The sequence below is a fragment of the Takifugu rubripes genome, chromosome 1, assembly GCF_901000725.2.
Source record: "Takifugu rubripes chromosome 1, fTakRub1.2, whole genome shotgun sequence".
Taxonomy (NCBI): Eukaryota; Metazoa; Chordata; class Actinopteri; order Tetraodontiformes; family Tetraodontidae; genus Takifugu; species Takifugu rubripes.
Genome location: NC_042285.1, coordinates 19,528,139 through 19,547,467, shown reverse-complemented (window position 1 = coordinate 19,547,467; position 19,329 = coordinate 19,528,139). Strand labels below are relative to the sequence as shown.

General features: G+C 43.9%; 2 protein-coding genes across 3 annotated transcripts in view; one reads left to right on the top strand and one right to left on the bottom strand.

Annotated features, from left to right (window-relative positions):
* Positions 1-1,956, top strand: part of LOC101066022 (cytoplasmic dynein 1 intermediate chain 2-like) — a 13,776-nt gene extending 11,820 nt beyond the window's left edge. For both annotated transcript variants that reach the window (XM_011609778.2, XM_003961915.3), the window contains 4 exons: positions 190-334; positions 571-711; positions 809-934; positions 1,115-1,956. In XM_011609778.2, the coding sequence (XP_011608080.1) occupies positions 190-334; positions 571-711; positions 809-934; positions 1,115-1,228 (526 nt within the window). In that variant the 3' untranslated portion in view covers positions 1,229-1,956. The remainder of the gene's footprint in view (positions 1-189; positions 335-570; positions 712-808; positions 935-1,114) is intronic.
* LOC101065797 (calcium-binding mitochondrial carrier protein Aralar1) lies at positions 1,687-19,329 on the bottom strand. Its single transcript, XM_003961914.3, has 18 exons — positions 19,184-19,329; positions 18,724-18,777; positions 17,110-17,252; positions 14,892-15,007; positions 13,544-13,683; positions 12,279-12,425; positions 10,869-11,007; positions 10,128-10,221; positions 9,329-9,413; positions 8,047-8,128; positions 7,363-7,521; positions 6,343-6,395; positions 6,072-6,152; positions 4,195-4,335; positions 3,131-3,269; positions 2,801-2,959; positions 2,559-2,649; positions 1,687-2,483 (listed from the first exon to the last, which is right to left on the bottom strand). The coding sequence occupies exons 1-18, from the start codon at positions 19,193-19,195 to the stop codon at positions 2,279-2,281; spliced, it is 2,040 nt and encodes a 679-aa protein (XP_003961963.2). The 5' UTR covers positions 19,196-19,329; the 3' UTR covers positions 1,687-2,278.

Here is a 19,329-nt window from a genome sequence, read left to right as displayed (position 1 = left end):
AGCAGAGGTCCATCTTTGCCTCCTCCTTTAATCTGCAGAGTAATGCATCATTCTCAAAGCATTAGTGGAATCTCACTTCTCTCCTGTGTGCAGTAAAAGTCATCAGTCCTCAGCTGCTGCTTTCAGGGATTAAATGAATCACGCTCAATTGAATCTGTCGTAAGCCCCTAACTAATCTGTGCTCTACAGCAAAGCAGGCATCAGTGAGATGTTTGAGGGCCACCATGGACCCATCACAGGGATCAACTGTCACACAGCACCGGGGCCTCTGGACTTTTCCCACCTGTTTGTCACTTCTTCTTTCGACTGGACTGTCAAGCTGTGGAGCACTAAGGTATCAGAGCTCTAAAATGAATTTTTAAAGTCTGTAAAAAAAATTCTTGCATTAAATAGTCTTCATTGGCTATTGACAATGTGTGTCTTATCCTGTGTGACTCAAAATGATGGGAATACCGGTAATTAAAGCTCCTTCTCATTTGGTGCTTTTAGGTGCATCTGCATCTAAATACGTAGAGTATCGTCGCGCATAAAACCTCTAGATAACCATTTAAACATCATCTCTTTTTGCAGAACAATAAGCCGCTCTACTCCTTTGAAGATAACTCGGATTATGTCTATGATGTCATGTGGTCTCCCACTCACCCTGCTCTGTTTGCATGCGTGGATGGAGTGGGTCATCTGGACCTGTGGAACCTCAACAATGACACTGAGGTACCAGTACACACAACAGTACACAGTAAAGTACACACATAATTGTTAATTCAACATTTACTCTAGATCTTTTCTACTTGTTCGTGTTTTCTTGCAGGTCCCAACTGCTAGTGTCACAGTAGATGGTAACCCGGCCCTGAACAGGGTCAGATGGGCTCATTCTGGCAGAGAAATTGCCGTGGGAGATTCGGATGGACGAGTCTACATTTATGATGTTGGAGAGGTGAGATGACATCTCTAAATTTTCCACTTGTGCTTTTTAGTCATGAGCTACTATGGCTTTTTTTCCTGAACAGATTTTTCCAAACGCGATGACATTTAGTCATACAAATACACATAATATTTGATAAATATATTGCACTTAACTATGCCTGATGTCTTCTGTCTCCTTCCACGCACGTAGCAAATTGCCATACCGCGAAATGACGAGTGGACCCGATTCGTTCGCACACTGGCAGAGATTAATGAGAACAGGGACGATGCAGAGGAGCTGGCTGCTCAGCGTCTGGCTGTCTAGACACGTGCCATGGACGCCACATTTATGGGACCAGCTCATTCCAGCCGGCATCTCTGTTGTCGAGTGGATGGAGATGTGTTGACAGCATGGCAAGAGGAAAAGATGGCTTATTTAAAAGAAGCATCTCAAGTTGTTTTTTTCTTTCACTTTTTCCATTCATATTTGTACAAATCTGCCTTCTTCTCAGTTAGCTGGATTGTCACAAGTCTTCCTCAGAGGCCAGTGTCAGGACGATCGGCCTCGGACAGTAAATTGCTCAACCTTTCTGAAACCAGATGCCTTAACCTTTCATTTAAATTGTAGTAGTCACACCTGTCTTAATTAAAGTCATATTAACATTTAAATTTACAACATAGGACATCGCGGAATCAGCTCCCACCAAAGGTGTCGTAACTGTAATCCACGTCGTCGCCGCTGTTCTCAGACACGATTGCTTAAATATTCTTTTTTAGTGAAACGTCCAGATGTCTTTGTCTGTGACTTTACTCCACCAGCCTCTCTTGTGTCTCTGCATCTGGTTTAGTTTTGAAATAGTCAGTATGTCCTCAGCGCCTGAGATGATGATATATGCTGGAACTACTCAGCTCTGATCTCAGATCTGTAATCAATGGTGGATCTGAGCAGAGATTATTTTCTGAAGTGTCTCCAACCAGAGAATGTACTTTTCACACAGCAAAAACAGTCTGAATGATTTATTTCAATAAAATACAATAAATACATTTAAATTATTTCCCTGTTTTCTGGGTCATGGTTCCAAAACATCTGTACATCCTTGTGTCTTTCAAGCATCTCTACCATGCAGACCAAAACTATTGCACACAAAATGCAGTTACAATCCTTAGATGCCATAATGTCCCTCTGTAGAGAAGTACAATGTGTACAATAAAAATGTGCAAGCTATGCAAAGGGGGAAGCATTAAAGCCATTTTCATGCAGCATTCGAAATAGGACACTTGCTTTATGCATTTGATGTGTTTCAGTGAAACCATTTCAGAGGAAACATGATGACCAGAGGAGCGTGCAGCCCTCGTAGGCACGATGAGTGGCGCTTTACGGTGCCTGCGGCTCCGCTGTGGTCTTGGCTGCTTTGATTGTCACGTCTCCAGAAGGCTTAAACTTTGGCAGATGCAGACCAAATTTCCTCTCCACACCAGCGAAGGTTGCGGCAGCGAGACGGTAGCCGCCTACGTGGTCTGCAGTCACTGAAGGAAGGTCCATTGTGGGTTTGGGTTTTGGCACAGAGCCAGCAGGACGACTGAGGAGAGGGTTGGTTTAAACCTCCAGAAATTAAAAAAGAATGAGGCATGTACTTGTCGAAACCGGTACTTACTGCCCTCCGAAGTCGATGTAAAACCATCTCTGCAGCAGTTCATAAGTAACCAGGGTAACACCAAACTGCGGTGACGATCTGAAGACTCGCGCTAATGGAAGAGTTGAAAATTACAATGTTGTTTCTTCGGTGCCTTCCAGACAATAACAACCACCACAGCGAGCCACAATTCCCAGTTGTGAAGCCACGATCTATATATGCTCACTAAGCGTGCGTGTGTGTGTGTGTGCGTGTGTATTTACCTCCTGCGCCTTTCCAAAACGCCCTGAAGCCTTCCTCTTTGAGGATCTTCCTAAAGCAGTCGATGACTCCATTGTATGTGGTCTGGCCCGCTCGGGCTGCTACCTGGAGCCTGGTCTTGATGACATCAGCAGGGGTCACCAGCGAGGCCGCAGGTACGCCTTAGGAGATGTTCAAGAACGGACAAAGCCAAGGTCTTTTACTTTGCACAGACTGGCCCCAGCAGGGATCCGGCCAGGTTGAGTGTGTGTACAGCGCGATGTGACGAAAGCCCCGCGTACAGAGGAAAGGAAACTATAACACCGCCACAGAACTTTGCAGATGTTTGTTACCTGCAATAGCTCCAGCGGCGAGCAGCTGCAAAGGTCCCAGCTTCCCGTCTTCATCCGCTATTTTCTCCTTGCTGTGGGCATAAACAGGGAAGTAGATGGCGGAGAAGGGGATGTCACGCAGGAAGCAAGCTTTGGCTCCCTGACGGGGGAAAAAAGGAGCCATTGAGATATTTATAGGTAACGTGCACAGTCGAGGTTAGTGGGGGGGGCTTTAATGTTGATGAAGGGACCAGAGAATTCCGAGGCAGTGCTCCAGCACGGCGACTCGAAAAGAGGCATCAGCACACACGTGTCCAGAGACAGCGGTTTGTTCTAGATTAAAATCATTATTTCTTTAAGAATGTTACACGTTACACCTCTAAAACTGCTCACAGATCCGAGGACACCTGGTAACACGGCACAATCCCACCAATCTCCTGTCAGTCATTGGGCATTTTAATGCATTTTTTGGGAAACTGTATCAATCCCAAAAGAAAGTTGATTTCTATCATGTCTTGTGTTTGTGTCAGTTTCTGTTTTAAATACAGTCACGTCATAAAAACTAAATCATATTGATAAAAATATTGAGCGGTGGCCAAAAGTGTAAATGCTCAACAGTAACAAACCAATTAAAGTCAGATGGAGCCTTGCTTGTATTGATTGTAATCGCAGAATTGGATTTTCTTACTGTCACCAAAATAAACAACCTAGAACAAAAACAAAAAGAAAAAAAAGGCTTAATTGTAATTGTATTAATTGTAGTTTTGCTGTTGAAAATTCCTTCCCAGCAGTGGCAGAGTAATTACCTGCTGTATTTTAATTGTTTAAATTACCTTAAATATTATGGATGGGGTATTTTCTGATGAATCCAAAATATTAATTTTCAAAGTGTTTGATGGTGGAAAAAAAAAAACCTCCAACAAAAAGCTGAGCCTTGTGTCATTGTTGTGCTGAACAATAAATAAGGGTCGGTGGTGTTATTGCTCAGTCTGGGGAACATGGAGCACCTTTGCCTGCCCTTGTCTGTCAGAGTCAGCAGAGGTTGTTGCTGCAGACGTCGTGGTGATGCAGAGGTGCCGACCTACCTTGTAGAGGCCAAAGAAGCCCAGCTCTCTCACTACATTCAGGGCACTGACCCGGGGCCCCGTGGTGATCTCTCCAGCCACCTGCAGACGGATTTTAACGATCTCCAGAGGATTGGTGAAAATCACCTGGGAAGCTCCAGCCTGCAGGAAACACATAGGAATCTAAACACGGAGGAAGCGCACAGATGCAGGTTTCTGAAGTACTTTGAAGATTTAATGATGTGTAAGCATTTCTCCACAGTAGTTTTCCAATTAGCTCAATAAACTTCAACACAAAAGATGCTTTTTTTTTTGCTCTGAGAGTCAGAGAAAAAATGCTTGATGGGTGGAGGAAAAAGAGCAGCCATTGATGGAAGAACAACTGAGGTCAGAGCAGACGTTGGGTAAGTGGAAGCCCCGTCTCGTGGTTGACAGGCTGTGACCCTGGCACCAGCCCTCTGCCCCCTCGCTTCCCCTAAGGCACCTCCTGTGGCAGGGTGAGCGGCCCAGCCTGGCCTCACCCCCCGCACACTTCCCCAATTCACCCCAATTCCCAGGGGAGAGCACTGATTCACCCGGTTCGGGCAAGCAACGGCCTGAAGGCACGGCACCCTGTGACTCTGGCACATTTATCACCCTCCCCAAATCAAATCAGGCCCCAAGATGGCTGCCGGAGACATTCGGGGCAGGGGTCTTATCTGTAAACATCCGAGCAAAGGTCTAAAAAAAGCCGCGGCACTTTTGGTCCTCTTCAAAGTGGAGGGGGAGTATCTGCTGCTCTGGAGATTGATGCACCGGTGCCCTCTTTTATCTTCCTCCAGTTTGCCTCTGATGGGACTAATCATTTAGAATGTGCCAGATTAACTAAACAGCCACTTTTTTTTCCTTCACATGATGAATCCGTCCCACACAAAATGAACAAATCTCAAAGGAACGGGGACAGAGATGGGATGTGACCCCTCTTTGTGTACGCCTTGTATTGAAAAGATCCCCGGTGTCCTGCGTGGGGACCGGTACCACGACCACGCCTTGGGTATGGACGGCATTGTCAAACTTAATCACAGTGAGTTCGACCCAGCCTTCTCCAGGACCCTCCAGGGCCTCTTCCTCCAATTACACCCTGACAGGGGTCACAACCCTGAGGACCCTGCTCCTCTGTGAGCAACCTGCAGGCTCTGCTGCCTGTTTCACTTCAGCTCAGTTTGTCCACAGACAGAGTGAAGGAATTAAACTCCCAGAATTCTGCTCCTAAACTATATTCTATATTTTTCTACACAGAGGGATAGGGGCTAATATTGTTACTGACTTAATCCTACTAGTTTTTCAGACCACATCATTTAAATGGCCAGCAGAAAACCTCTTTAATAATATACTGGGATTATGTATAGATATTTATCAAATATCAAAAACTACTAAAAACATTATTTTGAGGGAAACTTCAAGATGTTTCATGTTGATATATTTTCTTACAAAAGACGATCAGTTATCAGATCTATTTTCAATATCGTTGTGCAAAATTAAAAATCGTCTGCAATGTTGTAACAAAAAAATATTCAATTCAGCTGTCAGAATATGAACCAGGCTATCATGTAGGATGTGTGGTCCACCCCATACATTATATTTACTATGTTTCCTTGCTCTATAGCACTAGCATGTCAATAAAATATACTAATTAATACAACTTTTTTCTCTTTTGTAATTACCCAAAAAATGCTGATTATTTTATGAAGCTGAAAGTGTACATTTTTTAACCAGTATGTAATTGTACAATTACAGTGTATCACTAACTATAAATAGCTTCAAACTTTAAATATTTGGCAGTCATTTTGCCCCATTTGACTTTGTTTTTTTGGTTTCCCTGCAGACACAGTTCATAAGATGTCTGGAGCGATGCTTACACAGCCACCGGCAAGAATCTCAGCAGGCAGAACGATGGTGCCATCCACTGTGGTGAACTTATCTCTGACAAAATCGTTCATCTGGGGGGAAAAAATAGGGGGGGGAGAGGTTGGAAGGGGGAGATGATGACACAATCCTGGTGTTGAGAGAGGGACATTAATGTTAACTTGTGGTTGCAGTCACATTTTGATTGCAAAGAGTTCATATTTGTCAGTGAATCATCCAAAGCAACTTTTCAAACACTGGAGCCGCACATGTGGAATGACTTGCCGTGAGTTTGATAGCTTTCTCCGGGGCAACGCCAATGAGCTGCGGGAGGAGACCTGCAAAATATTATTCATAGATACCATTAGAATACCTGACCGAGGGAGGGACACAGTCTGCCATGAAATGAAGGCTCATTTTTATCCTCGCTGCCTTTATACATCCAGCGAAAGCTTCTCGTGTATATAAAACACACCCATAAATATTTACAAATGTGGCTGATGCATCTGTTGCACCCAACACAAAGGTCCCATTGAGGCTGAGCAAAAAAAGATCTAAAAATATGAGACTGCTTATGCATTTTGGGATCAGCATTGTAGAGGCCCGAAAGCCACTGACGGCAGAGAACAGAGACAGCTGTGTGGTCACGATCAAGTTCAGGAGGAGGGGCGGGGGGGCAGGAGGGGGGCTGGGGGTAACGGTGGCGAAAACCACCATACTGTTTCACCGCCTGTCCTTCATCAAGCTAGATAAACTTCTGAAGGAGCTGCTGAGTGACTGCTGCTGGTATGTGGCCAGAAAACAGCCGAGCGTGTCTGTCTCTGAGGCAATCGCCCTCTTATCATGTGTGAGGGGGGGGAAACAAAGAGCTGTGCTGTGGGAGGCAGCAGTAGATGGCAGTCTTGACTTCCTTCATACGCAGCCTGAGGGGCAGCAGTGCTGTGTATCACGGGCCTTCAGCACCATTATTGCCATCCGTTCGGAGACAGATGAGCTATTGCAACTACACAAATCCTGCTGCTCATCCTTGGGGAGCTCTCTCTCTCTCTCTCTCTCTCTCTCTCTCTGTCTAACTCAGTATCTCTCGCTCACTCAGGTATGGAGATAATGGAACCGTGACCCTTGGGTGTTGCTTTATTCAGTGCACAACAGGGAGGTCAAAGGTTTCTGGTATCAATTAGCAAACCATGCTGCTGATATTAGCACACTGACAAATCCGGATGTGTCCCCCCGCCCCTTAGATGGTTTGTTTCACAAGAGGCTCTTGGTTGGAGGCGCTTATGGCATCTGTGATAAAATCTGTACCTCGGTAGAATCCAAAGAAGCCCTCGTAGCGGAGCACCTTCTTTGCGCAGTCGAAGCTGTTCTTGTACATCAGCTCTCCAACAAAGGAGCCTGTGGAGCGCTGGTTCTGCATGCGTGTCTTCACCAGGTCGATGGGGTAGACAGCTGTAGCCCCGGTGGCTGGAAAACACACAGCAGAGGTAGATTCTTTTGTATCACGCGCCTAAACACGGGCTGAAAACAATGAGGGCTCGGACCGTAAATAACCCTTTGTAGCTATGTTCTCCTCAGTCGCCCTGTTTGTCTCAGTAATCTTGATGCCATTTTCACCTGCTTTAATTGTCTTTTGAATATGTAAGAACACACACACACACACACACACACACACATACACACAAACACACAGTCTGTTCCTATCTGAGGGGCACTTATGTCCCAAGTTTCTTGTATCAGTTCCTTCCAGTGTAATTAGACAGAGATTCCAGAGTGTGCGGTTCCGGAAGATTTGTGTCATTCCAAAAAGCTCCGACTCCCAACGACAGCCTGGAGCCACTGGTGGCACGGCAGCACAATGCCAGAGCCTCACATCACAACCCCGCTCCCTACAGTACAATGGCTAGCCCCGGGGGCCTCAGCACGCCAGCTCGGTCGGCTAAGGTTACCCCTCGGGAGGGTCAGGGGCTCTGCCGTAGACATGTCACTCACCTCCGGCGATTGAGCCCAGAGCAAACCTGTAGGCAGACTCTGCAGCCTGGAGCCAGACGGGCCGAGACAGCTCGTGAGGGTGCTGTATAGGGAGAAAAAGACACCAGCGCTAAAATGAGTCTGGAGAAAGACAACAGAGGGTGGTGGGAACACTAACAATGAATCAGGATGGCTATTAAACCAGAGAATCAGATACATTGTGGAAAGAAACCTGGAGGAAGAAGGCAATGGAATGTGGATATACAGTAACTTCTGATTCATCATCATCAGTATTAAATGTCAGACACACTAGTGCTGGATAAATTTGGTTCCATGTGAACCTGTAGCTGGAGCTTTGTACACGTGTTGCACATGGGCGGGCTTGAACCTCTCTGTCTTTCTGTTGTTGTTACAAGAAAGTGTAATTTATTTTTATCTGCTTGATCTATGGATTGGCGTTTGATGTTGAAAGTAGAGCCTCCTTTGTTTTCACAGCAGTGCGGGGCAACAGATTAGTCCTACAAGCCCTTTTCATGTCCAGATAAGTATCAACATGAATATTACACAGCCGGGGTGAGACCCATGTTAAAGCATGCGTGATTGCAGGTTGAGGTGGTGAGTAACTTCTCCCAGACCAGATGAGAGGGGGAATAGGGCAGATCGGCTCTTTTCCGTTGCCCAGATGCTTCCACTGAGAGTTGCATGCTAACAAGATTGAGCTCTTGATCAAAGGGTTTAAACAATTAGCCCACTTCCACTGAAGGGCAGGCCCTGAGAATTGCAGCATTCCCCCAAAAGGAATCAAATTCCAGACCTCTGAGCAGTGGTCCCAGGAGCACCGGTGGCCTGAGAGCTCCGACCACAGGCTGATATAGAGCTGTGTTATCCAGCAGAGGCAGGAACTATTTTGTTCTCCCACATCCACCTTGATTCCCCACCCTTTCTGCCATTAGCAGACTCTGCTAAAGGTTCCGAAACTTCTCAGGCTCCACACTGATAAAAGCCTCTTATTAGCTTCTCAGATGTGTGATTGCAGCCGATGTGTATGTGCCACTGGACTAAAAGGGAAAAAAGGCGAGAACATTTCATGGAGAGGAGCTACGCGACAATCCATTCCTCTTCTATAACTATAATTGTGTACTTTTATCAGTGAGTTTAAGTAATGCACTTCACAAGGGAAGAAAAACATGGGCACTAATTCAGCGGCTGGATTTTGCCTTTTTTTGTTGCCCCTTTCTGAAGAGGGAGGCTTTGATAAAAGGCAGGGGGATGGAAGGTGTATTAGAAGAGTCTATCAGTCTACCTGTCGCAGTGCCTCTGCTTGGTGATATGGCATGGCTCCTTCCTCCAGCGGCGCTATCCTTTCAATGTCTGCATGGTTCAGTCGCCTTAACAAACAACAATGAGGCAAAAAGGGAGTCGAGCCAGGAAAAAAAAGTCCGGCATCAACCATAAATACAAGTCAGCGCTGTAAGATTTTCCACAGACCTTTTATTGGCATATAACTTTGAGTTACTGCAACTTTAATTTAAGATTATGTAAACAGCAGACAAACAAAGCTGGATGGGCGCCTGTATTCCAGAAGGTAAACAAGACTGTTTTTTTCCCTAAAGGTCTGAGATGTAAATAATCCCCACCGGCCTGACGCATCATAAAGTCTGAATGTTTAACGCATGTCTTCATCCGGTGGAGCCACTGAATGAGCAATAACTTCACCTTTATGGTCAATAAACAGACATTTTAATGTATTTATTCCATTTATGATGAAATAAAGACATCTGAGGAACAGTAGCATCCTGGGTGAGCTTGTGGACACATTGAATGAGTCAAATAAGTGCAAGTAATTTAACATTCAAGAAGCACCTTTTTACTCGCTTTAACGTGTGTTTATACAGATTATATATATAATTTAGTGAATACTAACCATTATCTATCTGTTCAAAAATTGCTGAGCTTAGTGTGAGGCTTATGAATTATTTATCATTAAATTTCTTGTTTCATATTAGTTATAATATTATTCAGCTATAAAACTGAGGGTGACGCCACCTGTTTAATGTCCTAAAGCCTTAGAACCCTAAGGTCCCTCTGATGTAGGATCTTACCCAGAGTGAGAGTGCAGACCCACAAGCTGGTACAGAATATCAATCTCCATCGGAGTAATCTGGCCAAATTTATTTGCAGTGTTAACAAATTCCTCTGAAACAGAACAGAGAGGTCAGGATAACAGGATGCATTACATCAATATCAAACTTTTAAAACTGTTTTTTAAATATTGATAAATCTTAAAAAGTGCCAAAAGCTATTGAAAAATAGATTGGAGTTATAAAGCCCTTCGCAGTAAGTGAGCATGCAGTCTCTGAGACACTCCTTTATATGTGCTTTATATTCAGTTCTTTACTGTTCCCTGCTGAGAATCTCCATTACCATCAGGTGGTCCTTCTCAAAGGAAACCTAATGGTTGTGGTTGAAAAAGGGAAAAGACTTTGTTATTCACTTCCCTCACAAAGACATTTTCCTTCAGGTCCGAGCAGGAAAACCTTGGATTGCAGACCTCGGTCATGCAGCCCACCTCTGTAACTGATGGCTGCAGTACTAAATGTGGTTATGAGATTTTGTTATTTATTGTGGCAACTATTATTAACAAACATTGCTCAGAGGAGTGAAACCTTTAGCAGCAGGCTGAACAGTGCAGCACATATGCGGGTCGAAATGTAGGATGTGACCTCATCACCAGGTTAAAAAATGGATTTAGGTCATGTTTTCTGTCCTCTCGCCACCCGTCATACTGTATGTCTCACACAGCATCGGCACACATGTGGATCGGCTCCGCGTCTCAGAGCTACCTTTGGTGACCAGCGCGTCTCTGTGCGTGCCGGCGACGGTGCTGTAAATCTTGCGGATCAGCTCCATGTTGTTGAGCAGGGCGTTGAAGGCGTTGAAGTACGAGAAGCTCACCATGTGGGAGGTGCTGCCTCCTGCAGCCTGAGGGGGGACCCAATATATGCCATTATTTAAGCACAGACAAAAAAGGACACAGGTAACAAATTGTACCAGGATATATAACAATTATTTTTACAAATGTCAAAATGAATCTGTTTCTGTTGAGTAAAAACAACTAAAATCAAGGGTAAATCCCCAGGGAAGGTAAATGTCATTATCTTCTGTAAGAAAGGGTTATCACACAGTGGCAGAAAGGTTAAATGAACTTCTTGTTGTGGGGAAAAGAGACTAAATGCTCAGGTTATTATGGGAGAAGGAGGGCAGTTACAACAGCACAGGGAAGTTTTGTTAAAAGAGGAGACAGGAAAAGCAGAACATTAAAGAGAGTGAATAAAATATTCACATACAGTGGGACCTCTACTTACGAATTTAATTTGTTCCAGAAGTTGCTTCGCAACCTGAAAACTACGTAAGTAGAGATGCGTTTTCCATGTAAATACCCTAATCCAAGCCCCCGAAAATTCCGACATATTTTTTTTATAAATCATAAAAATGCATCAAAACATGTAACAAATACATGTTACAATTAGATTACCGCACAATAAATGTAGGAATTCAGTGCAAGGCTTCTCCAGGAACAAAATTACCTTTATTACAGGCTAATCTTACATTAGCCGTCATTACTAGCAACCAACGTTAACACTTGTGGTAACACCGCCATCTAATGGACAAACATTCGAACACCCACAATAAATAAAAGTTAAACGAAGGCGACGCTGGGATACACACAAACTTGTACATATTGACGTCCCTCCTAGCCAATGGGATGACAGGAAAATGCTAGGTGATAGCCAGTGGCAGAGCAGCTACAAGCATGTTTGCGTTCGCTAAACTCCGCGAGCTGCGAGTAGCAGCGGTAGCGTATTTTTGACCTTCGTATCCTGAAATTTCTTTCGTAACAAGAGGAAATATTTTCCCGTTGAGACGCTTCGTAACCTGAAAAATTCTGCATGTAGAGACGTTCGTAAGTAGAGGTCCCACTGTATTATCATTTACGTCATCGTGGCTAGTTGCTCTTTGATGTTCAGCATTTTTCCCTTTGTGTAACAGCTGAACACTTTTATTCCGAAATATCTGTACATAACCACATTGCATATGTGGGCGAACCAAAATGGTGGACTTTCAGGCCACACAATGAGCTTAAACCTGTTGTGAAGCCTGAAGTAGAGGGACTGTAACTGAATACATCCCTATAATTGAAAACATCGGTCACAGTACTTTAAATGATTGACAACACTGCCGAACGTTCTCACCGAGACCAGGTTCTCCTCTACAAAGGGAGTCAGCATGTGATGTCTGATGGTGGCCATGATGTCGCTGAAGTCCAGTGCGGTGATGGTGCCACTTTTGCTTTTGTCTTTTTGTGCAAAAGCTTGACGTGCATGTTCTGACTGCAGCTCCTGCAGAAACACAGACACACACACACACACACAAAGACACACACACACACGCGCACGCAGGAAAAGCAGTGGTGAGCAGCATCAGGTTACAGGGAAACAGAGAAACCCAACACTGGAGGACAGATGAAAGTATGAAAATGTCATTGTTGGACAGATGTGCAAGGCAGATGTGACAGTGTCAGACACTGGCTCTTGTAATCATCACAATCCCTGTGGAAGCTAATGGAAACCACGTCCTGAGCAGTCTGATCCCTTAGATGAGCTAAGTGGCCAGCGAGACAGCCAGCAGGTGTGTCCACAGGAAGGTGATTCGATATGACAACCCTGCAATCAGACGGGGGTGCAGGGGAAGGCTGACCTCAGGTCAGCATCTGCTGTCAAAGCTCGTCAAACATAACTGGAAGATCACAGAGCAACGACACCGCAGCGTTCAGCTGTAACTTTGTCTTTACACTCGGCTTCTGATCACCTCATCAGTGAACCGTTGCAGTGGGTCCCTTTGGTAAAGCTCTGCGTTCCTACCTGCTAAGCTTTTTTCAAACAGAAAATAAAGTGCGTCTGAGGTGAGTGAATCACAGTAATATTAATGACAAATGCAACTGCGGCACTCTGCTGCCGTGGTGGGAAGTGTTTGTGGACCGAACCACAAAGTGCTGTGAGTGTTCACACACGTCCATCCTCAGACCAAAGCCCACCACTCCAAAGCAGGTACCTCCTGAAGAGCACTAATTCAGCAGCTTAAATGCAACAGCTCATAATTGAAGGAAAACAACAGTGAGTGACTTAATGGTGTACGACTGCCAAAAAAGTGCTGAAGATCATCTAAAGCTACCAGTTTAGCTTGCGCTGCTTCCATTTGTGGGTAAAGGTTTGGCTCTTACTGATGTACACTGTGCTACCAGGGATTATAGTTTTCCAGTATAGTTTCTTTAAAGCAAAAATATGCTTCTTTTTTTTTTTTAAAGAAGGCCTATTGTTGTTTATTGAGTAAATGGATGGGCAAGACTTTCCTGAAAAAGTGATCTCAAACAATCAGAAAAGTGCATCAAGTGTTGGCCTTAGATCAGTTCTTGGACCACTTCTGAAAAGGTTATTGTGGGTTAGGTCTCGATGGGTACCTGCAGAAACTGGGTGAACTCTGTGTAGCTCAGGTTCTTGTTTCTTTCATGGCCAAAGTGTAGCCGGATGAACTCACAGTCCCAGTTGAAGGGAATGTGGTGATGAACTGTGGTCTGGCTGAAGATGTCTCGTACATTCTCTGCAACAGGGAGAAACGTGCATGATTTGGGGGGAAGCTCCTTCTGGCACTCCTGTTTCATCTACAGCAAATCTCTTTACAGCACAGCAAAGGACCCATTTGGATTGAATAGCCAATCTGGCCGCTTTTACAGGAGGAGGTTTCAAGTCTGCATACTTCCACTCTATGCGCCGTTCTTCTGTGTAAAACTTACATTTCTTTTTAAACATCAAACTGGACTCCTTTGAGATGGAGCCAGGTATAAAGTGATGCTTGTGCAACCTGTGCATACAGTATATGAATAAAAATCTACAAATAACCATTTCTATAACTACAACAGCATATTGTTTTCATAAAAACAGCGCCTAAACCACAATTTTAATTGTTAAAATGCCCAATCAATCCCCTTATTGTGCTTTTTCTGGTCTGTGTATTTGTTTTGTTTTGACGCTGTCACTGCAGCACTTTACCAAAAAATAGATCATATCTCCTTTGAGGCTTACACAAGTCGCTTTATGAAGCTGCTCTACTAAGAGCAGCTTCATAAAGCGAGAGTATGTGTGTGTGTAGCCAATTCAGCTGCCATTATTGGTCTGATCAGGAAGATTATTAAGCATTAGAACAGAAACAAATACAGCTGCGAGGAGTAAGTGAAAGGATCGAGATAACTGCTTGGTGTATGTGGGTTTCATCACGTCCACCATGTTAGAATGGTGCAATCACTCTATTCATTCTTATAGTGGAGGAGAAAGGATTGCACAAATCTTATAGGAGCTTATAAAAAGAGTGCAAAAGATATATGCCTCCCCTGTTTGTGTGTTCTGTGTTCTGATGAAGCAACCACAACCGTTTCCATCCAAAACATGAGATGCAAAGACCAGGAGAGATCCCGCTCGCTTTGTACATCAAATCTGCCCTATTCATTCCAGAGGGCTGGATCCTGTTTCACTATCTACTATCTTTGGTCGGTGGTGCAGTGATGAGCTGTTGTACCATGGAAGGAAATCTCTTTCCAAGTGCTTTCCAAGATACTGAAGGGCCAACAGCATTCCTCAACAACCAGCTGACAGTATTGATGGACACACGGTGCACGTTCAGGTAATTCTGATAAGCGGTATTTTCTTCCTCCAGCGTTTGGTTGAAATGAATATCAAATATTCAACCCAATCCTGTGTGTACACAACACTACACGATGCTTACTGCCCTGCAAGCTGACACCGTGGACGTACCAAAGGAGATGTTCCCAGTGCCAGTCTTGTCGAACAGCTGAAAGGCAACTATGAACAGGGCGTCCGGGGCACACAGGACAGACTCAAAGGCCAAAAACTCCTGGAAGGAGATCAGCCTGTGTGGGGGAGAAAGAGAATATGATGGCAATCACTACATCATCAGATGACATCATCAGTGACAGCTATTTCCAGCCAAGATTTATAATGCTTTCCTGAATTTGGAAACTACTTTCATGGTGAAATATACCATTTAGAAACTCTTCTGATGGTATAAATCATAACACATGAGAGGAGTTAGAAATTGCATTTACATCTTTATAATTTTTAGAGGTCTTCTTCTAAAGGTCTTATTGTTAATACATTTCAGTCATTTTGAAGCAAGATATATAAGAATGGAAGCTTCATCCTTGGACTTCTTCAGACCTTACAGAAGCCCTTAAAGGAAAATCCAAAAGATCCAAATAGTTAATAGCATTCTCAATGTTTAAGGTTGAACTGAGGTTTTCCCTGGGGGAAATTCAAAAGTTAATTCTAAAAACATGCTTTGGAAATAGCTTTGGAGCAAAAAATCTAATCAGTTACACGAGAATATCTGAAATCCTAAAATGTATCTCGAGAGGGTTCAGATATTGCAATCACAGTAGGAGGGTGGACGGAAAAGCTGAAATGCTGCTGGCTACAGGTTTCACACACGCAGACATGCAAAGTTTTGACAGGTCACAAACAGAGGGAAAACAATATAAACAATAGCAGGATTCCTTAAACTGCACATCTGCCAAAATCTCATTTAAAATCTGTGGTTTAGCCCCTTTATCTGGACCCAGGGCAAAACACCCAATAAAAACACCACCTCCTCAGTGAAGGCAGGCCTACAAAATGGAAGAGAACATTTTACTCGCACTTTCCTCTCTGGCTGTCTGTATTACTGTCAGGTTTCACTTTTCTCTCTTCAAAAGACAACGATCTCTGCTCTCTGCACCATGATTACATGTAAATATATTCAGCTCCACGGCTAAATCCATCAACACTTCAGCTTTATCACAAATAAATAAATAAATAAAATTAGCCATGGGTGCAGAAATTGACAGATAATGACACCTGGTTACTCTTAAAACTACAGTCATTTAGTCACATCCTCAAATGTCTCTTTTGACACCTGCTGTGCACATTTCTCCGGTAAAGTACTGTATTTTTAATCAATAGCTAGGGAAGGATCTGGAAGGAATTAATGATAGGCAGACTGAAATGTCAAAGCAGTCTTGATGGAAATTGCCATGTAATCATATGATATCAGTCACCATCTTGTACCCCACCAAGAACATACAAGTGACTTATCATCAATACCCACAGCATATGGAAACAGACCATAAGAAAAAATTGAGGCAAATTATGAAACATATTTTCACCAATAGCACAACTGACACGCAGCATTTCCCTGCAAAGAGCCACAGCCACCACATGCTGAGAAGCTGCCTGGATTAGAGGCCACAACGGAGACTTTCTCAAGGGGACACAAAGAAACGAGGAGGACCGTTGGAGAAACATTCCTCCAAAGGCTTTCATGAGTTTAGCTTGCTTTTCATAATTTTTGTTCCAAAATATTTGTTGATGGGACAATGGCTTCCCAGCTGTGTCTGCACGCGCGTGTGGATGCATGTGCCAGTTCTCATTGTCACACTGTCATGTGCACTCCTCGCCGTGTTGCTGCTCTTAGCCGTGTTCCCGTGGCTCTGGGATCCTTAACTTGCTGATGCTTTGCATACTTGCACGTCTTCTCCTTACTTGCACTTTGGTGAGCTTCATTATAGACGAACACTGTTTTATTTGCAGGCTAATTGGACCATTTTAAAAGGAAGAGAGTTAACGGGGGGCATTTTAATTGTGCAGCAAATGCAGAGGAATTTGGCTGTTAAATATGCAACGACATAAGCGCATTTACCACATTCGCTCCTTGCATAACAGCGAATAAAGCCTTGGTGAGCACTTGTCAGTTAAGATTGGCACATTTGTTGTCTTGTGTAATGATGCCCATTCATGCACTGTACTGTGTTGACAGCATGTAATCTGTAAATTCATGTTACATGTTTGTTACTGTCCAGACAAGACACTGTGAAAAGTAATGCACAGTATATCTTTGTCTACATTTAAATAGCCTACCAAACCTGACAGACCACGTGCAGGTATTTTGAGTCTTTGTTTTTCCACTGCAGGAACTTACCCATCTTTAGTCGTATCAGCCACGCCAGCTAGCAGATCCACCGTTTTGGGATTAAACTGAGGCTGTGCATGTAAACCCAGGTAACTCTGGACAAAATCCCTGGGAGTCATGTAATGCTCTCCATCATCCACCACGCTGGCATACTGCAGAAGAGACATATACAGACCTCTATGTGGAAACTACTGTATTTAGATGATGATAAAAACAAACAACAGAGTATTAAACATGTCCTGTGATGTAAATATATTTTCAGTCATGAATAGTATTTTGGTGACTTTGGAACTCTGTGGAAATATTTAACGAGAGACTCATGTTTCAGGATCACAGTGTTACCACTCACACCATGGGAGCTGCCCAGTACAATCCAGTATTACTGGTGCATTCTGGGTAACAGAGACTTATTATCCAATCTATAGTGCACCCTAAAGCATATATTGTTCTACATCATGGGTGTAAAATGCACCAATATTCCTCACAGGCTTGGTGTGTGTGTTCTTGTTGTCTCTTGGGAACCATTATTATTGTGTTAGCTGTCTTCCTTTTGGCAGACATGATTTTCTGTAACTATAACTATTACTGTACATCCCTTCCTGTGTGTTTTGCTGATCTTATTATTGAAAGTGCTCCAACGCAATGTAAAAATCTAATATTGCTGTAGGTCATTGGTGCCTATTACATTAACAAAAGCAATAGGGCTCAACAGGTTCAGACGACAGAACATCTAATTTGAAGCAATTAAGTGCACATTCATCTTTTATCCTCACTTCACAAGCTTTTCATTCAGGAGGAAACATATAGCCACTGAAGTGCTGCACGGACTACACTAGTGAGAACACTCGCTTTGAGATAAGACCGTTTTAGACGCACGGCTCGAGTTTCAGGACAGATCAGGGATAGCTCTGGAAACACACGAGCTGCTAACAGAAAGGCCGGGCGTTGTCCTGAGCCAGGCTCACAAGAAGAGTGCATGAGATGAACAGAAAAATAGGGAGGGAGGGAACCTTTGCGCCAGGTTTGGCCAAGGTTACTTAATCCAGGCTGCTGAATTCATGTTTTAATTTAAAACATTAATTCCAATCAATTTCTTGCCACGTTTCTCCATCGTGTGATCCTGTATCCATTCACCCTCACAGTAGGCTTCAAGTAATTCTTAATCAAATGACACAGGCAGTCAATTTGAGCCACCAGTAATTAGCTGCTGCACCTGAATATGCATTAGAAATTACACGGCTCTCTTATGGTAGCCAACGGAGGCTTGAGGCCTCCAAATGAAATCTGTGGGGTAAACAAATCTGCACAGTAATTATAAAAGACTGTGTGCAGTAGGACACACACACACACACACACACACACACACACACACACACACACACACACACACACACAGAGAGAGAGAGAGTGAGAGTGTGTGTGTCAAAGCAAAAGGAGATTCCCTGAACCTGATCCAAATTTAGTTGGAGCATTTGTTTGACCTTTTCTGAACTGTATCTCTGCACAGAAGGAACTAGGTTGCTCAAATGTGTTATTAGACACGTAATACACTCTTTCTGAGTATTATTGTAATGACTTGATGTGTTCAGTGGTTTTATGAGCAACTCACACCTTCACACTTACCTTAAGGAAAATAGCCTTCAGTTCATGAGGGTCGGCTCTTTTTGTGACTTGAACCTACAGCACATGTTGCACGATTTAAACACAGATTATGACACGCTGTTGCTGACAGCCTCGGCAAACAGCAGCAGATATCGAACACAAGTGATGTCACCGTTCAGATTTGGCTTACACGCACAGCAGGCTCGATCACACATGGCCGCATTAACAACTACAGCTACAAGGCACACCGAGACACAGAGATACACACATGCAACAGAGGAAAGAAGTGACAGCTGTCTCTGCGAGGCCGGCAGAGATGAGCTTCTGCGGGGATGCAGAGATAAAGGCAAAAGCGCGCAACTCCGCTGCGTTTTCACACACGCGCATTCGCAAAGGCATGCTGTCCCCCGCATCCGACAAGCCCGAAGACGCCTTACTGCCTTTAAAATTAACATGAAGCAAGAAATATTGACGGAGTCACCTTGACCGCCATTCTGGCTGTGACGTCAGCTGCAATGGACTAGCGCAGGCGCCGCATCAGGATGAGATGCGTGAGAAGTGCGTGTCTCAGATGCACGCATGTATATTTAGAAAAGTATCATGTTTTTGCAGTCTGTCCCGTGGAAA